At 35.3% G+C, this 27,714-nt stretch overlaps 3 protein-coding genes across 6 annotated transcripts in view; 1 reads left to right on the forward strand and 2 right to left on the reverse strand.

The window, feature by feature from the left end:
- Nucleotides 1-243: 243 nt before the first annotated feature.
- On the reverse strand, nucleotides 244-14,572 carry LOC126819757 (zinc finger MYND domain-containing protein 15). 2 transcript variants are annotated; one of them, XM_050547955.2, is made up of 11 exons: nucleotides 12,726-12,753; nucleotides 11,460-11,662; nucleotides 10,516-10,717; nucleotides 9,516-9,665; nucleotides 6,734-6,900; nucleotides 5,474-5,608; nucleotides 4,122-4,340; nucleotides 3,045-3,139; nucleotides 2,171-2,336; nucleotides 1,868-1,926; nucleotides 244-896 (listed from the first exon to the last, which is right to left on the reverse strand). In XM_050547955.2, exons 2-11 carry the CDS (start codon nucleotides 11,653-11,655, stop codon nucleotides 678-680), a joined length of 1,608 nt encoding a protein of 535 aa, XP_050403912.2. In that variant the 5' UTR covers nucleotides 11,656-11,662; nucleotides 12,726-12,753; the 3' UTR covers nucleotides 244-677. The 2 variants fall into 2 exon arrangements, with proteins under 2 accessions (XP_050403912.2, XP_050403911.2); XM_050547954.2 differs by lacking the exon at nucleotides 12,726-12,753 and adding an exon at nucleotides 12,829-14,572 and having other exon boundaries at nucleotides 245-896.
- Nucleotides 14,563-20,581, reverse strand: LOC126819759 (ARL14 effector protein-like; the record flags this gene model as incomplete). The annotated part of the gene is given in 4 exon segments (XM_050547960.2): nucleotides 14,563-14,782; nucleotides 15,412-15,527; nucleotides 18,506-18,699; nucleotides 20,417-20,581. Coding segments are annotated over 3 exon segments (528 nt in total), but the record flags the coding sequence as incomplete, so codon positions are not given.
- A 540-nt stretch (nucleotides 20,582-21,121) lies between these two features.
- Nucleotides 21,122-27,714, forward strand: part of LOC126819758 (uncharacterized) — a 29,179-nt gene continuing 22,586 nt past the window's right edge. For all 3 annotated transcript variants that reach the window (XM_050547956.2, XM_050547958.2, XM_050547959.2), the window contains exons 1-2: nucleotides 21,122-21,243; nucleotides 25,164-25,288. In XM_050547956.2, the coding sequence (XP_050403913.1) occupies nucleotides 25,237-25,288 (52 nt within the window). In that variant the 5' untranslated portion in view covers nucleotides 21,122-21,243; nucleotides 25,164-25,236. The remainder of the gene's footprint in view (nucleotides 21,244-25,163; nucleotides 25,289-27,714) is intronic.

The following is a 27,714-nucleotide window of genomic DNA, read 5'->3' on the forward strand; positions in this document are numbered from 1 at the left end:
ATTTAAATTTTCAATTTAATAATTATGTACTTTTAATTTTAAACCCATGAACCAATTCTTAATTACAAGTGTATTCTCTATACATGCCCTCACTTAGACTTCTGATGTCTACAGACCATCAGGAAATTGAGATAAATTTCACCTAAAAAGTATATTTAGCATGCATGGATCACATTACAGAAGTTTACATGTACTGTTCAAGTACTATTGAGTTCATTTTACTTGCCTGAAGGCACTACTATCAACAAACCAACAACTCAAGTTTAATGTTATACTTTATTGTTCGATTATATTGAAATAAAATCAGTATTTTAAATAAAATGATAATTATGGTGATAATAATATCTGAAAATGCAATATGAGCAAATTTGTGTTGGGCAAACAAAATGATTAGAACTTAATTTATATCTCCATATTGTGAAGAGAAGCTCACAGTAACATAACATAGAGGCTTTTAATAGAAATAATAAAAAAACACATAACAATTTAGAGACCTTTAATCTGAGCTCCACTCCTCCCTTTGGCACCATTGACAAGGGGCTGGGGGGGGGGGGGGGAGGGGAAACACTGGGATCGAATCTGGAACCTCTTGGTCAGTGTCTAGTGAGCCAGGCTTACTGACTCAGTCACTGTGCACCTATAATTTATCAGATTCATACCAGATTCTGCAAACCAGTTTACCTCTCAATTTCATTTATATCTGTATAGTTAAGTTTAATAATAAAACCATTACTATACCAAGGCATGTTATTTTCAGTACAGACTTTTCTAACAGGGTTTCTAAATGGGTTAATAAATGTAGGTTCGACCGTTACACCAACTGATGTCACTGCTTGTCGAGCACATTCACAACTATACTGACAATAATCTGTAAAATAACTTGGTATATCTTCTTTCTAAAAGTAAAAATATTAAAATCAATCAATTACTTTATTATTATACTTTAACTGAAAACTGAAATGAATGTAGTTTTAACACAGATCTGAGATCAATGTAACCTGGGCAGCTCATCGGATTTCTGTTTTAGAAAATAAAAGCATCATCTCTCTCTCTATTAATTATTTGAAAACGGTATAATTTATACTTGAATCATGTGGTAATATATCAAATAGTAACAAAGAGTTTTGATTACTGGGGTTTTGAGGGGTTTTTTGTTCTTGGGGTTATAATTTGGGGCGTCATCTAATTGCTTATATTGCCTTACAATAAAATAAATGGGTGGGCCGCAGCTATATTTCCCATGCAATGAAAAGAAATTGAATGAAAATTATTTTTGTGAATGATAGTATGTTTAAATTACATAACCCGGGCCATTGGCAATATTATCATTATTCCAAATATATCTATATGTCGCAATAGATCTCACAACGTAGCTCTAATCAATGTTTGTTAATGTCGTGATTTTAAGTTAGGAGGGGGTGACGGCTGTCCTAAGTTAAAATTGATTTTAGTTAAAATTTCCCTAAAATAGTTTTGCGAAACGCCACTATTTTAAGTTAAGATACAATTTTAACTTACAATATTATTTTAGTGGATTTTATCTTAAATGCTTAAAATCGTTTTGTGAAACGCATCTATCTTAAGTTAGGATCGAATTTTAGTTTAGGACGATTTTAAGGAGATTTAAGTTTTTGTGAAACAGGGCCCAGGGGCCAGTTTCACGAAATTTTAACTAAGATAAAATCCAAATTTTAGTAATTTGATTGGATAATATTAGATTGATTTTAGTGCTTAGCCAATCAAAATTGAGGTATCTACTAAAATTGGATTTTATCTTTCCTTAAAATTTCGAGAAACAGGGCCCTGATGTACTAAATTTATTACATTTATTCCATGGAAACATGAGATTATATCATAGATTACTTACCTTTAATTTAGAGATAGTTTCACCCCATGTTATATATGCACCAATACCAGCATTAAAACCTATAATGACAATATTACACATATAGTACACTTTTATTACAATAATACACTTTCCTGTATGGGTCCTGTAAGTATTTAGAAGTGTGTGTGTGGGGGGGGGGGGGGGTGAAGACCCGTAGACTATTTATGTAAAAAATTGTTTTTGGTCTGGGATTTAGGGATAACAAAATCAAAGCGATTGTATTTGACTATTTATTTTAACAGGTCAAAATTTGATTTTATTGACAAAATTAGGATATCTTACCAACAACAAGATCAGGGTTATCTCCCCTGTACTGATGGTATGGTTTTTGATGTATTGTTATAGATACATTGTTATATACTTCACGTTTACCATCTAAACTAGACATAATCTCTATACCAACCATATGTATATCAAACTTTATAGATGGAACTAAATAACCTAATTCCTGTAATAATATAAACAAATATTTTATGTCAATTCAAAATGGTACAAGTATATAACAAGGAACAAAAATATTTAATTCAGAAAGTACTATTATTAATACAAGAGAGAGAGAAATGAGGTTTAACGTCCACTCAACACAAACTAGGTCATTTTGGGACTAACACAGGGTTCAATTTTATTTCAATAATTCGCTTGCGCGTAGGGGTCTTTAGCAGTGGGAGGAAACTGGAGGATCCAGAGAAAACCCACGAGGTTGGATTATTAATACAACATGAAATGTCCTATTGTTCTGCATCAGCTGGGTTAATGAAGATGGGCATACACCATGCAGTGTGTTATGAGAGAAATTCTGTCTACTCATTGGTGCTACAGCCAAGTGTCAAAGTTTCTTTTATGTGCACGCCAGGAGTCCACAATACCTGTTCTTTTGTCCCATCCAAAAGACTACACACTGTTTCTTGTCAGGCCCTATATGTCCTGCACCACTAACAAGGGGAAATCATCCTCGAAAATCCTGAGTAACCTTCAAGGCCAAAACCAGGATCAATCTTGGGACCTCCTGGTTAGCAAGTACGCATCTTACTCATTGAGCTACTGTGACTCCCCATTATCATCACATCAGTAACATAAACTCAATAAAAGACCATATAAACTATACATCTCAGATCATAATCATTTCAATTAATGCACAAATAAACTTATAAATTACCTGAAATACCATCAACATTTCCACTTCTTTTTCTACACCTAATATATGTATAGTCATATTTCCACTGGTTTCAATTTCTGAAAACTTCTCTGGAACTATAGTGAAATACAACTTTTATTAGCCCACAGGCATTTTCATACAAGTAAATAAGGTATTGGTGTTCAAAATTTATTTCACCTTAGAAATCTGTTTCGAACAATCAAATAATTTTATGTTTTCAAATATAAAACACTTTTAGACTCTTTGTAATCTTGTATTTATAAATTTCTGATCGTAGAAGTTTTTAATTTCAGCAAAATTTTAAGTGATTGACAAAATCAATCATAATTTGAAATCAATAACCCTATGCAGGAGGGGGGCTTTTATTTGTGCAATTTTATTTTGTCAAAGGATGGCGAGGATAAAACTCAAGGTTCTATTTTTATTGCATGGTGTGTTTATTCAATCTGTTGACAGGACGTTACTCTGCAGTACCTTAGAACTGAACTGAACTGAAATGGGGTTTAACAAACATCCTACTGTTAACTGGTCTAATGAAGACAGGCATATACCATACAGTGTGCTATGAGGGAAATTTTGCCCGGACCGCGGCACTACAGCCTACTCTTGAATCAAATTCCAACTGTCAAGGGATCTTTTACGGGACCTCTGAGCGACTAGACAGCTCGCGATGTCAGGCCCTCTGTCCTGCATTACTGACAAGGGGGGGACCACCCTGGAAAATCTGGATAAACTTTCTTGGCCAATGCAGGGATCCAGTATCTTAGAACTGGAATGTTTTAAAAATTTGACCTGGTCAAAGAAATCAATGGGGATTACCAGTCGGAGACCTGATGGACAATCGCTGTCCATCCAAAGACTGATTGGTTATATCGGATGACCTGTGATTAAAGATATGTATGTATACTTAGAACTGGAATGTTTTAAAAATTTGACCTGATCATTGAAACCAACGGGGATTACTAGTCTGAGACCTGATGCCTTTAGGTTGAAGCAATCCTTGGAATGGACAATCGCTGTCCATCCAAGGACTGATTGGTTATATCGGATGACCTGTGATTAAAGATATATACTTACAATCAGGTATAAAACAAGATGTTACAATATAATATAGTGTTAGAGGAAAATGAAGTAATATAGCTATTGGTGAATCTAAAGGAAATCCTCTCCATTTATAATATGATTGCCAATCTTGAAATGGTTGATGTAATGGTGGAACTGTATTATCAGGTTTTGAGGTTAATATTGAAGATTCTACTGGTAAAACGTAAGGGTTGTCATCCGAAGATAGCTGACCTAAAACATATAAATATATTTTTAAAATTGTTTTTTTTAACTGGATGTATTTTTTTTATGTATCTGTATACCATAAATATATATACCCAATATATATACTTTATATACCCAAATTGAAATAGATATATAGTTTAACGTAGAAAAAGTAAAAATGTCCTCATGGGAGAACAACTTTTTCAGAATGATGTTGAATGGTATTCCAATAAAATTAAAGGAGTTAAAACTATTCTTTGGCACCTAGAAATGGACATAAATGGGTCGCAACGCATATAATAATGTAATATGAATATATATAAACTGATTTACATTCAATCGTTTCCGTTTTTACTCTAAATTATAATCAATTATAATCGCAAAATACGCGAAGAGTCCAATTTGAATGGCAGTCTTTGGCGTCTGGTTATTCCACTCTACACAGATAGTTTTCTCCTGTGGGATATGTTTAGCATCGTTCATCGAGTCGCTTCATTACATATTGGATATCAGAAGCCCATCTTTTCATGGTAAGATAACAACATCAATGTTGATTTAAATTGACCAATAAGTTGTGTTTGTCATGTCGAAGACTGTGGATAATAATCATCAGTTCTAAATATATCTTTTAGGTGTACTACCTCAGTTTATCTAGATATCTTTTTATATGCAAGATATTCTAGACAAGAGCTCATTGTCCTAACTGCAGGACTACTGTGTGGGACCATCTCACTCAAAAATTTAAAGATCCACATACTTTGAAATATGATATATTTGGGTCCAGGACAAATGCCCATTTAAAGAATAGTTTCTTTCTAGAAGAATTAAACCATTAAATTCACAAAACTTTTCAAGTTCACAATTAATAAAAGATCAGGCAAAAACCAAAACATTTACATAAGATACAGTAATACAATTACATAATTATTTAATATTTTGACTTTTGTATAAAGACATCTGAGAAGATTTGGCTTTCATGGTAACATTCTAATAAAATATTTTTTGATATTAATAAACTTATGACAGATCAGATGTTTCTAATAAAAAACAAAATAACTCAGGCGGGACGGGACAGTTTTTCTATGGGCAATTGTCCTGCTCCCAATGTATTTTGATAAAAGGTATTTTAGTAATATTTTGATAGACTTAGAAAGCCTTACCGAATGGACATTCATGTATATTGACTATTTTCAAGCCTAAAGGACATTCTCTTCTCCACAAACCATCATTATAAACACCATGTTGTTGTAAAAAACTTTTATATTTCTCAAGATGAAAATCCGCTGCTGTTGTGTCTAGTAACACAATAAGAAAATTATTGATAGTACCAGAATTAACATTTTATTCTAATATTTAGACCATCTATGTAAAACGTTATATGGTAATTTTTCCGAACTTATTAACTCAAAGAGAGATAGAAATGGGGTTTAACATCCACTTCACACAATTAGGGACTAACATATGGTATAATTTTATTTCAATTTTTCTCTTGAGCATAGATTTCTTTGGCAGTGAGAGGGAACCGGAGGACCTGGAGAAAATGTATGAGATCAAGCAAGTAACCCTACCCCTTGTCATGTACAAGCTTGGGATAAAAAAAAAACATGCCACTTAACTAAACAGCAGACCTTATGATCTAAAGTGCATGAGTTTGACCACTTGACCACCCACCTCCACCCACCCAGAACTCAAGGTAAAAAAGAAACATAACAGAAATTAATTTAATGTCTACTCAAAATAGTTATATATCATTTCAATAAAAACATGTGGAAATTCTTCATATGTGCCAATCCACAAGGATGTTTAGTTGGGGGGGGGGATAATCAAAGAATACTGAGATTCCATGAGGAAATTCTTCATTTCAATAATATGCCAATCCACAAGGATCTTTAAAAGTAGGGGATCATAATTGGAGAATACTGAGAAAATACATGAGCTGACACAACCTAATATTGGATGTCGCATATGAAACTGCATTGAACCAAATTACACTATTTCTAAATCCAATCTGATTTGAATAAGCTTGAAGGTTTTGATTTTGACATGACATTTTTTACTACAACTGATCTATATTATGTAATTTGTTTATATCACTAACTTCTTTCAGGGCTAATCAATGTCCCATATTTAACTACTTTCAGGGCTAATTGATGTCCCATATTTAACTACTTTCAGGCCTAAGCGATGTCCCATATTTAACTACTTTCAGGGCTAATTGATGTCCCCAATTTAACTACTTTCAGGGCTAATTGATGTCCCATATTTAACTACATGTACTTTCAGGGCTAATTGATGTCCCTGATTTAACTACTTTCAGGGCTAATCGATGTCCCATATTTTACAACAACTGATCTATACTGATCACTAACAGTTTAACTGATAAATATGAGTAGTATATATCAATCATGTAGATAACTAACCTGATGTAAATGTAAAAGGAAATGTAGCTAGTTCGTCTGTTTTCTCCATATAAACTTTGATCTTCTTACACCAATGTTTATGACTATGTGGTGCCATTGGACCTTTCTTTGACCAATCATTTTTCTGGCATTTTCTTGAACAATACTCAAATCCTTCACATGCTGAACTGCAAAAGAGAAAGCATAATTTATTTTAAAGAATTCTAAAATATCAAACATGAATGATGTATGTTAGATGTAGTAATACTGCTACTAAATTATCTTATTATTAAAGGGGAAGACCCAACGATTTTCAATAAGGTTTCCATAAATAATAAATATATATTTAGAAATAATCCCTCCTATAACATATGCAAAAAATAATTTGTAAGCGAGAAATTAATTTTTATTAATACCGGAAGTGACGTAGTTGGTTCGACATGCTCACTGGTCACTATAGTAAACATACAAATTTGGAATAAGTTTAGCGCTGTATTTTGTGATCGTTTCGCCGTTTGGCAGAAAATCTGATGAAAGGTAATCTTTATTAGGATATTAAGAACAAGAACTTACGGTGTTTTGAAGGTATAATATACAACGCGTTTGTGTAAATAAAGTTTCTAAACTGGAGACTGTGACACAATTTAAACCACATGGCTAATTGTTTACATAACGTGATAGCTGGCACGTGACAGATATTAACCGAACACAAATTGGCGACCTATTCGGCTAGCGACCTATTCGACCGATCCAGCTGGCAACCTGTTCGTTGGCAACCTATTCAGAATAAATTCAACAGTCGCCCAAACTCATCTATTTTTATCAACCAATAAAATCCAACGTAAGGTCTATCAAATGAAAGTAGAATATATTATCATTTATCCATTCCTTTAGCTCAGAATAGAGATGTAATTTCGCATTATCTTACAAAATTCTGGACATCCAACTAAATATATTCCGAAAGCTGATTAAATAAGCTTTCGAAATATTATTAGTAAAAGTTGGCACAATCATATTAAAGGGGTGCGCTCTCATTCTGAATAGGTTGCCAACGAACAGGTTGCCAGCTGGATCGGTCGAATAGGTCGCTAGCCGAATAGGTCGCCAATTTGTGTTCGGTTAATATCTGTCACGTGCCAGCTATCACGTGATGTAAACAATTAGCCATGTGGCTTAAATTGTGTCACAGTGTCCAGTTTAGAAACTTAATTTACACAAACGCGTTGTATATTATACCTTCAAAACACCGTAAGTTCTTGTTCTTAATATCCTAATAAAGATTACCTTTCATCAGATTTTCTGCCAAACGGCGAAACGATCACAAAATACAGCGCTAAACTTGCTCCAAACTTGTATGTTTACTATAGTGACCAATGAGCGTGTCAGACCAACTACGTCACTTCCGGTATTAATAAAAATTAATTTCTCGCTTGCAAATTATTTTTTGCATATGTTATAGGAGGGATTATTTCTAAATATATATTTATTATTTATGGAAACCTTATTGAAAATCGTTGGTCTTCCCCTTTAATATTAAATCAGCACTAATTATTGGATATTTATCTATCTTCATAATTTGAAAATATATTTTTCAGGCTAGGATATTGTAAAATTATTACAATTTTAATCCACAGATACTTGGATATATATTCCCTTATGTTTAACTCGATCAATCAATTGAATTGCTAAACAGTAGTTTTTCTCTTTCTCAACAATTTGAATACAACACCAAGATCAAATACAACATCTGCCTAACAGGGTCCAGACAACATTAAAGACACGCTATTTGAATGGCAAATCATTGTCGCTAGCATGCTATCGAATTATGACAACATAATTATAGTCTTCATTCTTAAAAGGATATATCTTTAAGTAAGGTGTTAATAAATCATTATTATTGGACAACAGAAATCAGTTACCAGCTTACACTCCCAAAACATACAGAAAAAATAAATTCCCTCAAAATTCAGACTTGTTATTGTTATATTATCACTGTCCAAAGCTCAAATCATTTTTAAAACATAAATCTTAATTAATATTCAAGCTAGTAGTTAATTAATCTTGCATTAGTGCCATACAAAAAAAATATTCTGGTTCTCCGACAAGCCTTGCAAAAAAATCTGATGCGGGAGGGAGGTTTTTATTTTGTAACCATAGAGCTATATGAATTCTCAAATCACATTTCAAGAAACTACATTTATCTGATGATGTCATTTATAGGAATGTATGATTACATAGTGTAATTTATGATTCTCAGTAACATTTATCAACGTTGTGACATGGCATACACTTCAACATTTGCTTCCTGTAACTGAGGTAAATAATTTATACAAGGTAATTAATGAGATTGTTTTTATTCTTTTATTCTGAAAGCCAGGGGCTAAGAGAGAGGGAGGAAATGATGAGCTTTGCGTCATGGTTTTGAGTTTTCGCGCCGCCTTGAGTTTTTGCGTCCCCTTGCAAATGACAAAATTCATGTGGTTTTAATGTTATTTTCAACATTATAATAATAATCATAATGCTTAACCAGTGTTAATCATATACAGTGGGTCAGATAGGCTACAAATTGATTCTAGCATGTTCCACATAGCCCAATATTACCCGGTGGCACTGGAAGGGACCCGCTCCCTGCACACACATAGAAATATTCCCTTTTGGGGGCCTGGACGGGATCTTTTTCCTCATGCAAAATCATGGGTCACCTCACCCCTGCTGATAACCGAAATATTTGTTTTGTATGGCCTAATGTTGATGCCACACCCTATTTCAGATGAAAAGATATAAATAGTGTTAATAATAATACCATGTTTTAAATAGTTCAGGGGTTCCTCTAGTTCTACAAGAACAACATTCTCTAACATAAGATAATTCTTCATCTTTCTCGGATCTATTTGACATAGTATCAGGATTTATATACTTAATCTTCAACTTAGACAGATCTAAATGGGTATTCCTGTAAATAAAAAGGCAAACAAAAACTTCAGTTAAACGATCAATAGGAAATCCTAGAACTAAATCCTACATGAATTTATCTTTATTTGTTAATGAGCTACGGTGAGCATGGCGTTGGCTCACTAATCAATAGGTTCGATTCTGGTATTGGCCGGAGAGAGCCAATAGGGCCTGGCATGGAAAAGTTTCTTAACTATGGAAGGAATGAAAATCTGAGGTCCTGTTTACACATAGCTGTGCACATAAAATCACTTATGATAATTGGGAGAGAGAGAGAAATGGGGTTTAACATCCACTTGACCCAAACTAGGTCATTTTGGGGCTAACATATGGTTCAATTTTATTTCAATATTTCGCTTGCATGTAGTGGTCTTTAGCAGTGGGAGGAAACTGGAGGACCCGGAGAAAACCCACAAGGCTGGACAGGCGACCCTACTCCTTATCACGTACAAGCGGGGAATCGAAACCACCCCAGTTGACTCAATGACAGACCTTATGATACAACGCGCACAGCACTTGTCATTGTGTATGCTTGTCTTTGTTGGTACCAACGTTAAACCCCACTTCATGTATAAGCTTCTTTGGGATCATCTACCATACATATTCTATAGAATTTTGCTGCTCAAAATTGATAACGATTTTTAACTCAAAACTAAGTATGAGTCTGGTATTTTACATTTATCAATCAAGGAAATAACTCTGGAACCAAGTATTCAAAATCAGGCCAGACCTCTGTAATGTGAACAGAAAGGAGCGACAACAATTAATTAATTAAAAATTTGTCTCCAAATAAATAATAATAGTGATATCAAACTGTAGGGGAAAAAACTTTGATGGTCCTTGACTGGTACCTTGCTATTTCTGCATCCTTAAATGTAACAAGTTTTGGTCGTCTTGATTTTCCAGACAAAGGATAAAGACAAGCTAAACAAAGTAATGAATAAGCTTGTTGCTGTAGAGATTCTATATTGGGATCTTCCATATGTACAGCTAAATAGGCACCATTTTTATCTGACATCATTAAAGTCCTCTTCTTTATACCATCTACGATCTCTAGAGAAAAAAAAAGTTAACATGTTTTCTTAACCTTTAACAACCTGTTTGAGTTTAAAATATAGTTAAGTTTATTAACCTAAAATTTGTCATGCAGCTCAAACATGTCAATAACACACAGGGGACATAAAATTGGGTTTATCATCCTACTGTTCTGTCTTGACAGGGATAACAAAGACAGGCGTACGTACACCTACTCTTATTTCGAATTCCAACTGTCAAGAGGGTTCTTTTTCATGCAAGCCAACATATACATGGAACTTCGGTTTTCATCCCATCTGAAAGACTAGTCATTGTCCTTGTTAGGACCTCCGCCCTGTACCACTGACAAAGGGAAACCCTGTGGAAAATCCAGGGCAACTTTCTCGCCCAACACCAGGATCGAACCCTGGGCCTCCTGGTTATTAAGCCTGCACCTTACTCACTGAGTCACCGTGGTTCCAACACAAAGGACAACTTATCAGTGAAAAAGGTGGCATATATTTTAACTTCATCACACAAAATCTGATGTAAAAGTTAGGTAGCCAGTGCTTTACTCTCACCAAGTCACACTGGCTCTCCTGGTTATTAAGCCTGCACCTTACTCACTGAGTGACGGTGGTTCCAACACAAAGACAACTTATCAGTGAAAAAGGAGGCATATATTTTAACTTCATCCCACAAAATCTGAAGTAAAAGTTAGGTAGCCAGTGCTTTACTCTCACCAAGTCACACTGGAACTAAGACTACCAGTAATACTAACCTGGTGCCTGTTCTATTATCAACCATACTGTATCTTCCTTAGGTAATTTACAGATTTCGCGTTCTCTGTTCTTCGAATTTTTCATGTTTTCCACCATCTCCTTTGAGAACTTGTCAAATTCTTCTGGATGATCTTTAGCATAATCATCTACGAATTGTGCTAACTTGCCTGGATCTAATAACTCTTTACGATTCATTCTGTAACTGAAATTACAATACAACACCATTTTAGTTTTCAAAAAAGATAAAGACTGTAAGCATCATCAGCACAAAATCTGTTACAGGCCTAGATAAATATTTGTTTTATCCATGTAGGCCTACATATATTTTGGATGCTGAAATGTTTTCATATTACATCATGGACACGAACAAAGAAATAGGCGAATCTTTAGAGCTGTCCACCACTCGCATTACATGTGAGTGATTAATGGTTTTGTGGAGGCAGATATTAAAGAACATCTGGCTCGGTGTCAACACTAAAAGGGGACAACATAAGTCTTAAAGCACAAATGTCTTGTGTATAGTTACAGGGATTACCAAATGGTCCAATGCATGCACTTTAGCTCATAAGGTCTATCATTCAGACAAATGAAATGAAATGGGGTTAACAATAACATCCTACTGTTCTGCTCCGACTGGGCTAATGAAGATGGGCATACGCCATAGGCCTACAGTGTGCTATATATAAGGGAAATTTTTCCCATACAACAGCGCTACTGCCTACTATTATATTGAATTCCAACTGCAAAGGGATCTTTTATATGCACGCCAATGTGTACACTTGATCTCAGTTTTTCATCCCATTTGAATGACTATACAGCTGTCCTTGACAGGCCCTCTGTCCTGCACCACTGAAAAGGGGAAACCACGCCGGAAAATCTCAATGAACTTTGGAGTACGTTGACCCGGCTACTTTTGACTTCCGGCCACTACTAACCCTAACCCTAAGTAGCCGGATCAACGTACTGCGCCTGAACTTTCTCGTCCAATACCGGGTGCGAACCTGCGACCTCCGGGCTAGCAAGCAAGCCTCCTATTCACTTAGCCACTGAAGCTCCCTGTCATGATTGAGACAAGTAGGCTACTCAAGTAGCGTGGTTTCAATTCCCAGATAGGTGTAGGCTCGCCTGTCTAACTAGCCTGGTAAGTTTTCTGTGGGTTTCCTCCCACTGCTTTTCGTACCCAATACGATCAAGCGAGTTATTGAAATAATTTGTGTTGAGTGGATTCACATATCTAATTTCTCTCTCTTTTTAGGCCAACCTACACGGTGAGATTCCACTTTTATTTTAACTCTCCAGTCCAGGCTATCCAACATATCTCATTTATCTGTTGCAAATGACGAAGTGAGGCAAATACACAAAACTTACCCGTAATGTACCCAAATACTAAATTATTATGTATGTTTAGTACTTTTCTGTCGTCTTTTCTGTACAAATCTTTTCGCTAATCCAATTTTCTTTTTTATATTTTTACACAACGTGATTTAATGTAGTCGCGATTGTCATGCACAGAAAATATCTTAAACCTGATTATCTCCCTTCAACCATAACACTGTCGCCATTGAGTCTATTATGACTGCCGACCTTTTTTTTGACAAATAGGAATTCATCATCGCTCACAAGTATAAGATACGAGGGCTGGCTGAAAAGTTCTAAGCCTAAAAATGATAGATCAGCTGGGTTGAAACCTAGGAGTATAATACTCCTTGGTAGTTGGTTGAAACAAACTTTTGCCACCAACATATTAACATTGTGATACAATGATTGCATTGAATGAATATCAATATTGTAATACTATATTAGTATAGTAATTACAAGGATTTGGCAAAATTCAAAATTGTGCTTTCGTAGACATAGATTAAGAATAAGAACTACAATCTATAGTGTTTTTGTCTTCCTACAAGACCATCTTGTGAACCTACCAATTGAAATTACCACAAATGGACAAAACTGGCTATAGAGCAGTGATCAAGTACCTGCAAATGAAAGGACTAACCCCAACACAGATACATGCTGACATGGTCTCCACTTTAGGGGATGATGCCCCTTCCTTCTCCACAGTAAAGAAGTGGGCGGCGGAATTTAAGCGTGGCAGAGAGAGCCTCGACGATGACCCACGTACTGGAAGGCCATCAACAGCAACCATTCAAGAAAACATTACCCGGGTGCATGACATGGTGATGGCTGATCCACGATTGACCACGCGACATATTGCCAGTATTGTGGGCATCTCTCATGAGAGAGTTGAGCACATTATCGCCAGCGAGTTAGGAATGACAAAAGTGTCTGCAAGATGGGTGCCAAAGCGCTTGACTGCAGATCAGAAAGGGTCTGATGTCCTGTGACAATCTGCGCTGTTTTGAAGCAGATCCTGATAATCTTTTGGCCAGATTTGTAACCATGGATGAGACCCGTTTCCAAAAATAAAAAAGGAACTAGCCGGTCATCATTATCCTAGTAATGATGACATCATGTCAGCTGTGAACAACTTTCTTTGACTTTAGGGTGACTGAAGAAAATTCCTTCCAGACCGGCATCCAGGCAAAAGTGTGTAGGCCAACACATCGAAGGGGATTATGTAGAAAAATTAATAGAAACCATCTACTTTATACAGGTCTTCCACATAAAGAACTTTTCATCCAGCCCTTGTAAATCGTTTTAGGACTAGATATATGATGATCGATTAATACAAGATCCACAACTCAGTGGTCTTATTTATCAGTCTTTACCCAACTCAACCGTTGCCACTATGTGCAAATTAGCCATTATAAATAACAAGGGCATATGGATATAGTTTGTATAGCCTTTTGTTTTAAACAGCAAAAAGTTTGTACAAGTAAGAAAACAAAATCGACCCCAAAAACTAGCTTTCAGTTGTTTAATAGGGCCATTATAATATGTACTGTTTATTATAAAATTACATCCCAAGTCTTTTTCGATTTCATTTACAAATAATTCAAGTCACATGCAATGAATTAGCTCAAATATATGAATAAGAAATATGAATATGTAAATTTATATGATTAATGATAAAAATGGTACAAATGATATGAATAAAAATGTATTAAAATAATTTCAGGGAATTAAAACCATACATTTATTTTTCATTTATTTAAATCTTATATTTATTTCTGTTCCTTCCACATAGATACTATCATAATGCCATTTTCTATTACATCTACATTCTGTTCCACATTTCTCCGATGCACATTTAGCGCATGGGAAATGACATCCCGGACAATCGTGATCCAGACAATCACAAATATCCACACCTGTCTCCCGGATCCTTCCTGCTTCATCATATAGACTATTGGGCTTTGTACTGAAAATAAACACAGTTAATTTTATTTTTACAACAAAAATGATATATACGAAACAAGAATCAAAAATAGTTTTCCTATTTAATTGGTTTAATGACATGGGGAAAGCACACTGGAGAATTTCTCGGCCAATACCGGGATCGAAACCTGGACCTCAGGGTAAGCGAGCCAATGCCTCACTGTATCAGCGTATGGGGATTAACTTCCTACACACCATGCAGCCTGCTTTGAGGGAAATTTTAATTTTGTTTGGACAGCTGCATCAAATTCCAATTGTTAAAGGTTCTTTTACGTGTACGCCAAAGTCCTATCCGAATGACTAGACGTTGTTCCTTGCTGGACTTGAAAATTCCGAGGCACTACATGTATATTGGTCAATGCCAGGAACGAACCCAGAACGCCCTGGTTACTGTGCCTGACTAGTCACTCGGCTACCCATGGTCCGACAATTGAGGAAATGATGAATGTGTGTATAGCATGTTCGAAATACATCACCAACGAAACATCAGCGTTAAGAATTAGTTATGTGCTGTGTGTTTTTCACTGGTTGGCATTGTCACCGAGGTGAAATCAGCCTCTTGAAGACATAATCCTTTATTTCCATACATTTCAGACACAGTGTAACCCATACCTAGGTTTTAACTTTCTCTGCATTTTTCGTAGTTCTCTTGTACTTCGTTCTGGATCGAAGTCATCAAGGAATTTTCCAGGATTAACAAAAGATAACATCTTTAATTCTTTTTCGGTCTGAAATAAACAATTGATATAATGTTATATAGTATAGTGTAATTTTCTTTAAATTCAAATCACCAAAAACCCTCTAAATCCACATAATGAATATAGTGTAATTCTCAATAAGGTGTTCGCAATGGGGATGCTCATGTGAACGTTCCGCAACTGAATTCTCTCAATCCTAAAGTACTGACATTCGAGTAAACCGGTGATTTCGGATTACAGCACAGCCAACGACTGCATAAGATGATATCTCAATCAACCATATGACAGCTGAACCATAATATTTGTCGCGACTGATGGAACTGTGACAGGATTGAATTCGGTGTCACTCGATGTTAATAGTGTCAATTCGGGACGTTCCTGACTGGCAATCACACATCCCCTATATAATAAGTGAATGGAATGGGACCTCTAGGTTAGCGAGTCGGCACCTTACTCAACTAGCCACCCTGATTCCCGAACAGGCATGATCAACAAAACAAAGACAGTACATAACTTGCAATATTATGGAAATAAATGAGAAATGTTATTGAAGTCCATACTTGAATCAAGAAGAGGTCAATAAATCTTCGTCTTCTACGATGAATGTGTGTGGAAGAGAAGTAGATGATGTTGATTTCAAGGTGTCGCTTTTTATCAATGAATATAATGAACAAAGACGGAGCATGTTAAACATGACACGCACGGGATGTTTCTTCCCCTTGTCTTTAAAGCACTTAACAACGCTTAAACCTAAACCGCGAGTACATTTAGTTTTTCATCTTATAAAAAAAGGGAGTGTGCAATATTTGACAATGGCAACGAACCCATTTAAATTAATACGTGTGTGGTTAAACGGCAAATAAAATCGTCATAGTGTACCAAAATATTATTCAGTATTTACATGTAGAGAGAGAAATGGGTTTTAACGTCCACTTGACACAAACTAGGTCATTTTGGGACTAACGCATAGTTCAATTTTATTTTAATAATTCGCTTGCGCGCGCAGGGGTCTTTAGAAGTTGGAGAACTCGGAGAAAACCCACGAGGTTGGACAGGCGACCCTACTCCTTATCACGTACAAACGGGCATGTAGTTATAATATGCGGCATAATTATACTATATTCAGTCATATACACCGATCCCCGTGCTGGCCTAGAAATGTTCATCGGTCGGGATTTTCTAGCCCGATTCCCCTTGTTAGTGATGCAGGACAAAGATCATGGTCAGGTACAGCGTATTGTCGTACGGAAAGGACAAAAACAAAGGTCCCGCGTACAAATTGGCGTGAATCTACAATAAACGTTGACTGTTGGAATTTAAGGAAGAGTACGCTATAACCTATCACTTTCAACCATTTCAATCAATCCAACCACCAAACCTTCTTTATCTCGAGTTGGTTTTCCCGCGATTTTTTTAATCTGTTTTGAATGCTTCAATAATAAATATAATGGATGTCCGTGACCTGGTGTTTGTTTACGATTATTTCAATTTTTGCGTTCTAGTTTTTTGAGGGTTTTTTTTTACACGTGAATGCCGCAGGTTAAATTTACGGCTTGTTGTCATCTCAAATACAAGTGAAGTGGCTATAATGTGGACGACAATACATTAAATGACGACACCGACCAGTGTTTATAGCCATGTGATAGTCCTAACATCCCCCGAATTATGCCGTTCTGTTCCATTTCAACGCAACGTATATATATATCTCGTTTGTTCCGTCCTTAAACCCAAAGGTACGCGTTCATTATCAATCCACAGACATTTTCTTAAATGAGTTTCGGCTCGCTACGTGAAGTATTAACTAATGTATTATTTGATAGTATTCTCAGAAAGTCAATTTTAGTGGCTCGCATTCTATTAAATTAGAATTTAAAACATTTGCTAGAAATGTATTTCCATTGGCTGCGCTCTGTCCACCCTTTATATTAAATTTTTACACCCTCGAATTAGATTGTTTTATCTCTTAGCTCTACTTGAACTAACATATACTTTATATACATAATAAGGTAAAGAGCTTTAAAAGATCTAATTACGGTGGGTCCCGATACACTCCACAATACCTCTGATTTCATTATACAGCAAGTTCAACGGGACTTTCCGGCGTGGTTCCCTCTTGTCAGTGGTGCAGAACGGAGGGCCTGGCAAGGGACAGCACAACGTCTAGTCGTTCGGATGGGACGTAAAACCGAGGCCCCGTTTACACGTACACATAAAAGAACCTTTGACAGTTGGAGTTCGAAATAAGAGTAAGCCTTATAGTGCCGCTGTCCGGGAAAAATTTCCTCATAGCACACTAAATGATGGTGTAAGCCCGTCTTCATTGGCCCAGTTCCGAGCAGAACACATTGGCCGAGAAAGTTCATTCGGATTTTCCGGCGTGGTCTCCCCTTGTCAGTGATGCAGGACGAAGGGCCTGACAAGGACAGCTGTCTAGTCGTGCGGATGGAACGAAAAACCGAGGTCCCGTGTACACATTGGCGTGCACCTAAAAGATCCCCTGGCAGTTGGAATTCGATATAAGAGTAGGCCGTAGTGCCGCTGCCCGGGCAAAATTTCCCTCATTGCACACTGTATGGCATATGCCCGTCTTCATTAGCCCTGTTTAGGAGCAGAACAGTAGGACGTTAAAACCCCATTTCATTTCATTTCATTTCCGAGCAGAACATTAGGACAATAAACCACAATTCATTTCATTTCGTTATGCAGCTTTTGGGTTTTTTCTTATCGATGACAATAACTGCTGTAAAGTCACTTACTACAGTATTCAATAAGTGTGGACATTAACGCAAGACGACTGGCTATATACATACGGGATGAGACCGGTAACGGGTAAATGTAAATATGAGATTGCGACCGAGAAAGGAAACATGCGACCATCTCCATTGAATTGTAAGCAAAGTGATTTTACTTGCGCCTTCCGAAGCACTGTCATATTTGTCTGAGCTGGTTTTCACTTGATTTGATTTGAATAATGAAGTGACATTTTACAGGAACTTCATTTCAATCACCTTTGGAACAGAATCGTCGTCGGCATAAAAAGAATCCGATGACTGCGTATAACCAGGAAAATCCATACTGTTCAAGGGCTTCTTTTTTGAGCTATCCGACTGACTAACCGATGAACTTCTATCTCCATTACTAGTAGAATTATTACTGTCTTCAGAATGTATCGAAATCCTGTCTTGACTGGAATCATTCATAGCTGAAAAATACAGGTTTAAAGATATTGATTTTATGTTTTACATGATAAATATAAGCCTAAACGATAATGGCACAGAATAAGCGTGTATAATTGAATCCACGTTGTACGAGAATCTTTTATCGATAACCATCGTTATTTATCTTAGAGAAGGTTTAGATAAGTTGGCCGTTCTTTCGATAATAGTTAAAAAAATAGATAATGAAAAATGAATATATTCTGAGCGAGTTATCAGTGTTTGAAGTAATGACAAGTTGTAGCATAGATTGTTTATTATCGTAACAACAGTGCTGTAAAATCGAGACTATGTATCGATCATCCAATTTTAAATTAAATTATTAAATGACGATCTAGTGAATTGATTATAGGCTTGCTGTGTGAATGAATGTCTAAATAATAGTTTATATAACATTCGAGGCCAAAAAAAGACATGCAATATGCAGATTCAGCGCTTACATAAATGCATCTTTAACCAACGTAGAGACTATCCTCGAGATTTGTAATCAGCTGTTTCTGCACATTAACGGCGTTGTATTTGGTTAAAAGACGACGATTCATATGTACACTATGACGGCATTATTTATATTTGCCTATGTTTTGAGGGGAAAAAAGTCACGTAAGACAGAAGTCGTTGCTATTTCAATTTTTTTTGTTGTTGTTCATGTCACTTCCTTTATTAATTTAAAAATAGTATGGTTACCGGAATATTACGGGGTGTATGCTAATTTCATAGCACGAAATTAGATAACGGTTTATTTATAACACATGTAATAAAAATAACGCATGACACAATTATATGGAAAACAAGTTACTTGAAGAGTTTATTTCAGTTACTTAAACAATTTACATGTAATAAGAGTTTAATTCTATGGGTCCAAATGACTAATTTCTCACGACAGGGTTCCTTAAAATCGGCAAACGAAAGGGTTCTTTCTCTTAATGTACTTTCAATGAATGAAAGCAACAGTTCTTATTCAAAACAACAGGCTAACGCCCATACCGATTTCAAGGTTTGACTAAGTACCCCAGTAGCCTACATTACTGTACTGTTAGTAACGTCATTGTAGATTCCAGTAGTTCTATCCAATAAACTACATAATAATAGAAACACCAAGGTATATATATATTACGTTAGACAAAAAACTACGCGATCGACAAGGAGAAGAACTAGTAACCTTTCATAATGCATTATGAAATATGTTATACGATTCTAATTTTGATCCATCACTTTCTCTTTTAAGGATTGAATATGTCAGTTAATACTTAAACAAATGGAATCGTTGGTTAACAATGAGCTTCCGAGCGAAGCGAATCTCAAATGCTTTGAGTATTAAATGTACCGGTCATACAAACCTACACTTGACAGATTAAATGTAGCCTAGTCCTACCGATAATACAATTACCATTTTTATACCGAGCAAATTCGACTACTACTTAATCTAGTCTTTATTCGGCTCAAATAATTTTTCGTATTTCATAGAATTATGCCCTAAATTACATCTCAAAACTTATTTTAATGTCAGGGAGTGAGAGGGGGCAATGGGACAAATAGGTACGTAACCCATGATGATGCCCTGAATGTGAACCGGGTCAAACCGCAAACGACTTCTTCGCATCAGACTTCTGACTTATCTGTCTTTCAATTTGCACTGCCATCGATGATATCCTAGGCTAGTCTATAATATTTTCCATACAAAATAAATTAAATCTTTTCACCCGCCTATATATATACGTTCTAGTTTTCCATTTCGGGTCTCCTAAGTAAGCGTTGACATATTTACATACAACAGTTATTCACAGAAGTTCCAGCATGGTTCCAAAAAAGTAGGGAATCCCCGAATCCCCCTTTCTTTGTTGTGAATATCTCGTTTTTACGATCAAGACTTAACCGGAAATAGAGGATAACGTCCAGACACTCACGATTTCATAACAAGAGATCGACGCTCTTCTCCAAAATAACACCATATTATTCCAAACAAACTGTATGATTTCACTTTGATTTTGTGAATAAAAAAATACCAAAAAGTATTCTGTTCTTTCAAAAATAAACAAAAGAAAAAATAGGAGGGAGAAGGGCCGAACCTTTAACATTAATTATTCCCTAGATTATTATCTGGGAAATTGTCTAGTTCATTTATACTATATAGTATTCCTTTCTTACTGAACATAAATTTTGAAAAGGGTAAACAGTTCATTATTAGAATTGACCAACAGTCAAAAAAGGAAAAAAGCATGAAATTGTGAAATAATATTGTCAGCAATATTTTTGTCTGGGTATTCGAGACTACGGGCACCTGCCTTTGCATTTAAGGCGTTCACGTATTGGATGAAATCTTTAGCGAATCAACGCCATGGTTACATAAATTGTTGTCGTCATTAGTCTCTTTGATCCAGACACTCGTTGGTGAATAAATTTCTTTAGGACCTGGTAGATCTAGACTAAATTGTCGTCAAACTGATTATTAATTGTGTTTCGGGTGATTCATGAGTCATTATTTGTTGACGAAAAGTGATTTTAAGAACAGTTTTACGGATTATAACGGTTTGGTAAGTGTCTCAAATTGACTGTACTTTATCAGATAGACTAAGACCTTCAATGTTTCTTATTCAGGAAGACATTCTGCAGAGAAACGGAATCTGACAGAAATGAGAAACCAGTGTTGTTTCTTTTCTTCTCATTTGTCCGTACTCTTCACTTCACTCTGAAATTAGGTGAAACATTCATACTTGGTTGTGGAATGTCGACATAGTTGTACATGTTACTGAATCTATGTATGTTTATACTATGTTCAAAGAATTCATAAAAATATCATCAATGTCAATATAATTAATTGTGGTTCACCTGGGAATTATTTTTGTGATGGGCCAAGTTGAAGTAGAGCAACAAAAAAAGAAAAAGAAAGATAGATTAAAGGGATATGTCATCATTTTTATTGTCAATAACAGTAATTTGACAGATCCTATTCTATTGTATTGTTTTCGATGACAATATACATATTTAATAATCAAACACACGATTATACCCCACAGTGGGTGATTGAGATCGAACATCATCAAACATTTTGAGCCCAAGCTGGCCAAGGTGGGGATGACACAGCCCGGAATGAAAGAACCTGATCAAAAAATAGGGTGGGATGAAACCACCTGCATACGTTATATTGGACTCTATTAAATTTATATCGGTATTGCCAATGGAGAAATCCACTAAACGTGAAGTTATATTTATTATCTCTTAACTATCTATGACAGACATCACTGTCATCAGTCACAGTGAATTTGAGATGAAGAGTCTCCCGACAGGAGATGTTACATTTGTTGTAGGCCCTACTAATAAGCTTACACAGCATGCAGAATTGATTTTCTGATATATGTTAGCAGTGGTTTATGGTTTGTAGCCTGATATATAGGAAGGTGAAATATCAGATTAAGTAACAAACATTGGAATTAGTACAGATACAATTCACAATAAGCGTATACACATGATAAATTTATAATTAACTATGTGCATGTTCTCCATCCACCAGTCCATTTTGTTATGAAATGAATTATTATTTAATAAATAAAAGGTCACAATATAGATAGGCAAAAGAAAAAGGAAGAGAATAATGATCAGTGGTGGGTAAAACATTAATATCCTCTTCCTGTTTTAAAGGTTAACATAAAATAGCCATGGGTATTTTACTTGTAAACATCCCTATTTCTCTAGGAAATAAATATTATTTATAAAGGCTGAATTGGCTGTACAATAATACAATAGAGGGCAAGCATATGAAATAGTATTAAAGAATAGGGATTTGAAGAAAATTTGATGGTGTCGTGATAATGATCATGTATGACAGATCAAATCCAAGACTGTAACAAATTAACTCCTTACTGAAAGTACTGTATAGATGAGTGGAAGAATCTCTGTACAGTTCAGGCAAGATCGGATCTCAGTATACGGTTGGGGACCAAAAGTAAGATAATAAAATAAAGGTAATATTGCCCAAGCAATGAACTTGGCAAGACTGTATATTAGAAGTAGAGTAGTTTTAATCCAGGATGCGTTTTGACCGCTTTCCCTTTTATCAATGAATGACAGATCTCAATACACATTTATTGTATAATCAATACATGACCAATTCCAAAACTCAACTGACTTCCAGTGCTATCAAGTAACTATACACACCTACATGTACATCATCTTTGTGGGGTGTACACATATTTTTTTACCAATTGATAAGTATTGTACAGTATTGAAATAAATATTTTATTATTTGAAATTTTACATGTAGGTATTGCGACATTGTTGAATATTACCAACAGCTGTCTGATTATGACACATACATACTGTATCCTATTACAGTATTTGAATTAAGAATTGGGAAATAATTACATGTCCAACAAACCATTTCTCTTGTATGTATTTTGAGGAAAGGTGGGATGAGGGGAGCAAAAATTTATCATTTACGTTTTACATAACAGCTCTGGTGTACAATGTATTGTGTACAAAAATAATTAAATTTGTGAACTTTAGAAAACAGGCATAAGAATGTGAACTTAAATATACATCTTTTCAAGTACAGGACTGTCTGTACATGTACATGTATATGTCAAACTGTCTTGTGGGGAAATCCATCTACTTCATACTTCGAGAATAGATCTCTGCCCTAAATGGCCGCCATATCCAAACAATTAGTATACTGTTTTGTAATGCGGTTCTACTCTGTTTCACATCTGTCATACACACAAAGAACAAATAGACTTTTTCAATTTTATTAAATGGAAGCAGAATAAATACTTAACAAAATTCTCGAAGTAGATACATAATGTTTTAGACTAACATCGTCGATTTAGGACTTAGAATTTCGGTCAACTAGCTTAGTGTCTTTTCTTAAGCGGAGCTAACTGTAGACAGACAGGATAAGTTTAGTATGGGGATCCTGGTGTCTTGATGAGTGTACATGTATGGTGGTGACTCACCAATCCGGAGGTACATGTACCAGGTTCGATCTCTGTTTTCCCTTGTCAATGTCAAAGATCTTGTGACATACATGTACATGACGTAGTACACTGTGGCTTTTATCCATCTTCATTATCCTGGCTGGTGCAGAAAAGTGAGACGTTAAACCTCATTTCTTTTCATTTCATTTTCAACATACATTATGCAAGAGCTAAATCTGCCAATTGCAGGTCTTTCTATAGGCCTGAAATGTTATCTAAATTACTAATTAGACATTAATTAACTTATCCAGACCATAATCAACTCTTGATGGCATTGCTAGCCTGCGATATTTACTGGATTAGAACCAGGTCTGCTGCTTCTGATTAAATCAAAAAATGGATAATCAAGACTATGTTTTTTATCGTACCAACTTTAGTAATGATGATCGAGACTAGGCCCAAAATTCAATCGCTAAATACTCGGTTCAGGGTGGATCAATTTGACTGAAATTTTCCGCATATTTCATTTACATTATCTAGTTTTTAACTATTATTGTGATAACTACCAGCTCTTTATCTAATCTCCCATAATGCAGGGGCGGATCCAGAGGGGGGGGGTTGGGGGTCGGAACCCCCCCTGCTCAGTTACATACAAAATTTTGTAAATCAACATTTCTTGGACGTGTGCTTTATTGTTTATCGGCAGATATGGGACAGGATGGGCACTCAAAGCACGAGATAATGATATAGACATTACATGTATGTGATATCACAATTGATGCTTTGCAATGCATCCATGAAATTGAATCACAATGTCATTGTATTAATTCATAATAAAAATTGACGTCAAACTAGGTGTTGAATTTCTCTGTTTAAAAAGCTCAATGTGTATGTACATGTATATACGCCAAAATGACGATAGAGACTATGCAGGAGGGTGGGGGGGGGGGCGGAGATACATTGTCTCAGGAACCTGGCAAACCCCCTCCTGCAAAAATTCCTGGATCCGCCCCTGTAATGTATCTTTAATCTCTTAGTGTTGATATAAATGCTGTGGGTTGTGGTATACACGACTAACTGTGAGACATCATCTTGTGTTATAAGGTATACATGTAGGTATGTAGAAAGGTCTGTCATCATCTGATGGGTTGGATAGATCATGTACATGTAACATTTCCTGAAAATATTTTATCATCAGTTGAACTTAGTCTGATGTTACTTACTAAAGGGCAAAGGCTGAAATAATTTTAAATATACATGTAATTGTAAGGACACATGTACCACTGAAAATAATAAGTACACTTTTCTTGTGATTTTAATCTTTTTTTCACTGTATGGCTTTTTATGTTATTTATTGATCCATGGAGATATTAGATGAATGTGTAGCCCTTCAGCAGTTTGTTTGAATTGCATACAAGTCAACAAGTGAAACTGATGTATCATTTATTGATTTGGTGTAATAACTGGGAGTTGTCCATTCTACCACTGGTCATACAGAAATATAATGCGATCTAGACACTGTATAATCTTTTTTAATATTATAGGTATATATTATCATAATGGAGTAATTATAATTAAGCCTATGAGCATTAGGCTGCTGGTGAAGTTGTAAACAGTATGGAAATGGGATTAAAGGCTGGTATGGAACCTGATGAAGTAACTATAGTGGGTAAGTACATGTAATAAAATGAAACAATGAACTGGACCTGACCTCTTGTATAAACTTAGTAGTATCTAGTTGATTAGGTGGGATTTATTCATGGTGTACTATATACATGTATTTCTCTTGAAGATCTAATTTGAAAAAAAATTAGAATAACCTCAATATCATTACAAACATCTCAAATATCCTAATGATCAGAAAAAATAATTGTGTGTCCGAAAAAAAATGTCATTGGAGAAATTAAAAAACGAAAGGAGGATATCTTTAAGAAATTCACACGTTTTTTTTTTGATATTGCCCTCTCAGTATACACAGTGACGAAATAACTTCAAAGACTAGATGTATGATGCCAAATATATTCTTAGTGTTATTTTACCAGTGATCACCTACATTCCAAACACCTCACAATTTTAAATAATGTAGCATATTGGTGGGACATGTACTTGTGCATATAAAAAACATTTTTGTCAGTGAAACTACTGAATCAAATTATTTACCAGTAATTTGAGTTGTAAAATTCATTAGGAATTGTGTGTAACAGCCGTAACCAGATTTTTAGTAAAGTACTATACAATTAATTGACATTACTGGTTCCTTTAAGGATTAAAAGTGTAGTCAGACACTGAATGAAGAGCCGTAACCTGATTTTAGTAAAGTACTATACAATTAATTGACATTATTGTGTCCCTTTAAGGATTAAAGTATTGTCAGACTGAAGAGATTTAGTTAATTGGCATCATTTAGCCAGATTGCTATATTGATTTAGGTGGATAACTAAGGATTACACTAATCCTAATTATATTATCTAGTTGAATGCATTCTTTACTCTGTAGTGTAGCCAGTAACCCCATAAAAGTTTTGTTAAATATCTGTCTGCACTTTTTCTCCCAAGTCCACTGAGCAGTGCCAGATTGGTGTATCTGGGCATTACGCCATTAGAGCACCTAGCCAAAAACATTTTTTGGGTGTTTTGTCTGTACATGGAAATTTGATTAAAGATGGCTATTAATCTGTTGATTAACAAAATGATTTTAAATTGTTTTATATTTTCTTCATAGTTGTTGATATTTATGTTTCTGTATGAACACCAAAGTGATATTTAGGGGGTGGTCAAATCGTCTATCACATGCCTTTACAGTTCTAAGGTTTGTGGCATGGTTTCGACCCCAAGCTTGTACAATATAAGGAGTACTGTCCTTTGGTTTCCTCTTACTCCTAAAGTGAAATAAAATGAAATGGGGTTTAACATCCTACTGTTCTGCTTTGACTGGGCTAATGAAGACAGGCATACCCCATACAGTCTGCTATGAGGAAAATTTTTCCCGGTCAGCAGCACTATGACCTACTCTTATATCGAATTCCAACAGTGAAGGGATCTTTTACGTGTACAACAATGTATACACAGGGCCTCCGTTTTTTTGTCCTATCCAAACAACTAGACAGCTGTTCACTCCTAAAGACCCCTACACTAGTGCTGGGTATTGCCACTGCAGTCACGATACGATGCGATGCATGTTGTGATTGAGCTGCTGCAATACGATACATATCACTATTCAATATATACCAAGAAAACAACAGGATAAATGTATAATTGATATTTTTAGTCCTGCCGATGTCGAAGAAAAAAGACTGTTGTATATCACGATATTGATAGGTATCAAAATAAGGACAAAAACAATTTAAGACTGTTTGTGTACTTATGGATAATGTGTGACGTGGTAATTAAGAGTGACAGATTTCTTACTGAAGTGACAAAAAACATAAAAAAAAGAATCGTGAAATATCGATTCAGTGTACTGTCTCTCGATTCGACATGCAAATCGTGAAAAGGTGAATCACGATACATGGATAAATCGTGCCAGCACTATCCTACACACAAGCAAATTCTTGAAATAAAATTGTTATATTATGGAAATGTAGTTTTAAAGTACAATGTATTAAATGCCATACTTTAATAACCTAGTAATCTAGTATTTGATGTAGATATTATACATGTAGATGTATGTGTATAGGTACAGTGTATGTTGACTGGACATGCAAACACCTGTCTATTTTATCTGTACTGGTATATGTACATGTAGATGTCCACAAGCTGTAATGCATGAACTGTTGAAAAGGTTAATTAGTGGTCACCAAGTTTAAAGTCCTACAGTACAATAATTATGTGTACATGTACATTACACTCATAAAATCTAATTTTGTTTTATTACTCATATATGTACATCAACTTTAAATCTTTTGGATTTATTTTTAAGTATAAATGTCTACACGTGACAACTTTCTCAGAGTAATACATCATATATCATTCAAAATTCAGGTTGTTCTAGTTTGTCAGAATTTGCAAAAAGCTATTAGTGCAGTGATATATATATGCAATATATTGCAAAATTTGTTTTCTTAGAGCAAAAATATTATTTTTCATAGAGCAAGAA

This window comes from Patella vulgata, chromosome 4 (assembly GCF_932274485.2).
Source record: "Patella vulgata chromosome 4, xgPatVulg1.2, whole genome shotgun sequence".
In the NCBI taxonomy this organism is placed as follows: domain Eukaryota; kingdom Metazoa; phylum Mollusca; class Gastropoda; family Patellidae; genus Patella; species Patella vulgata.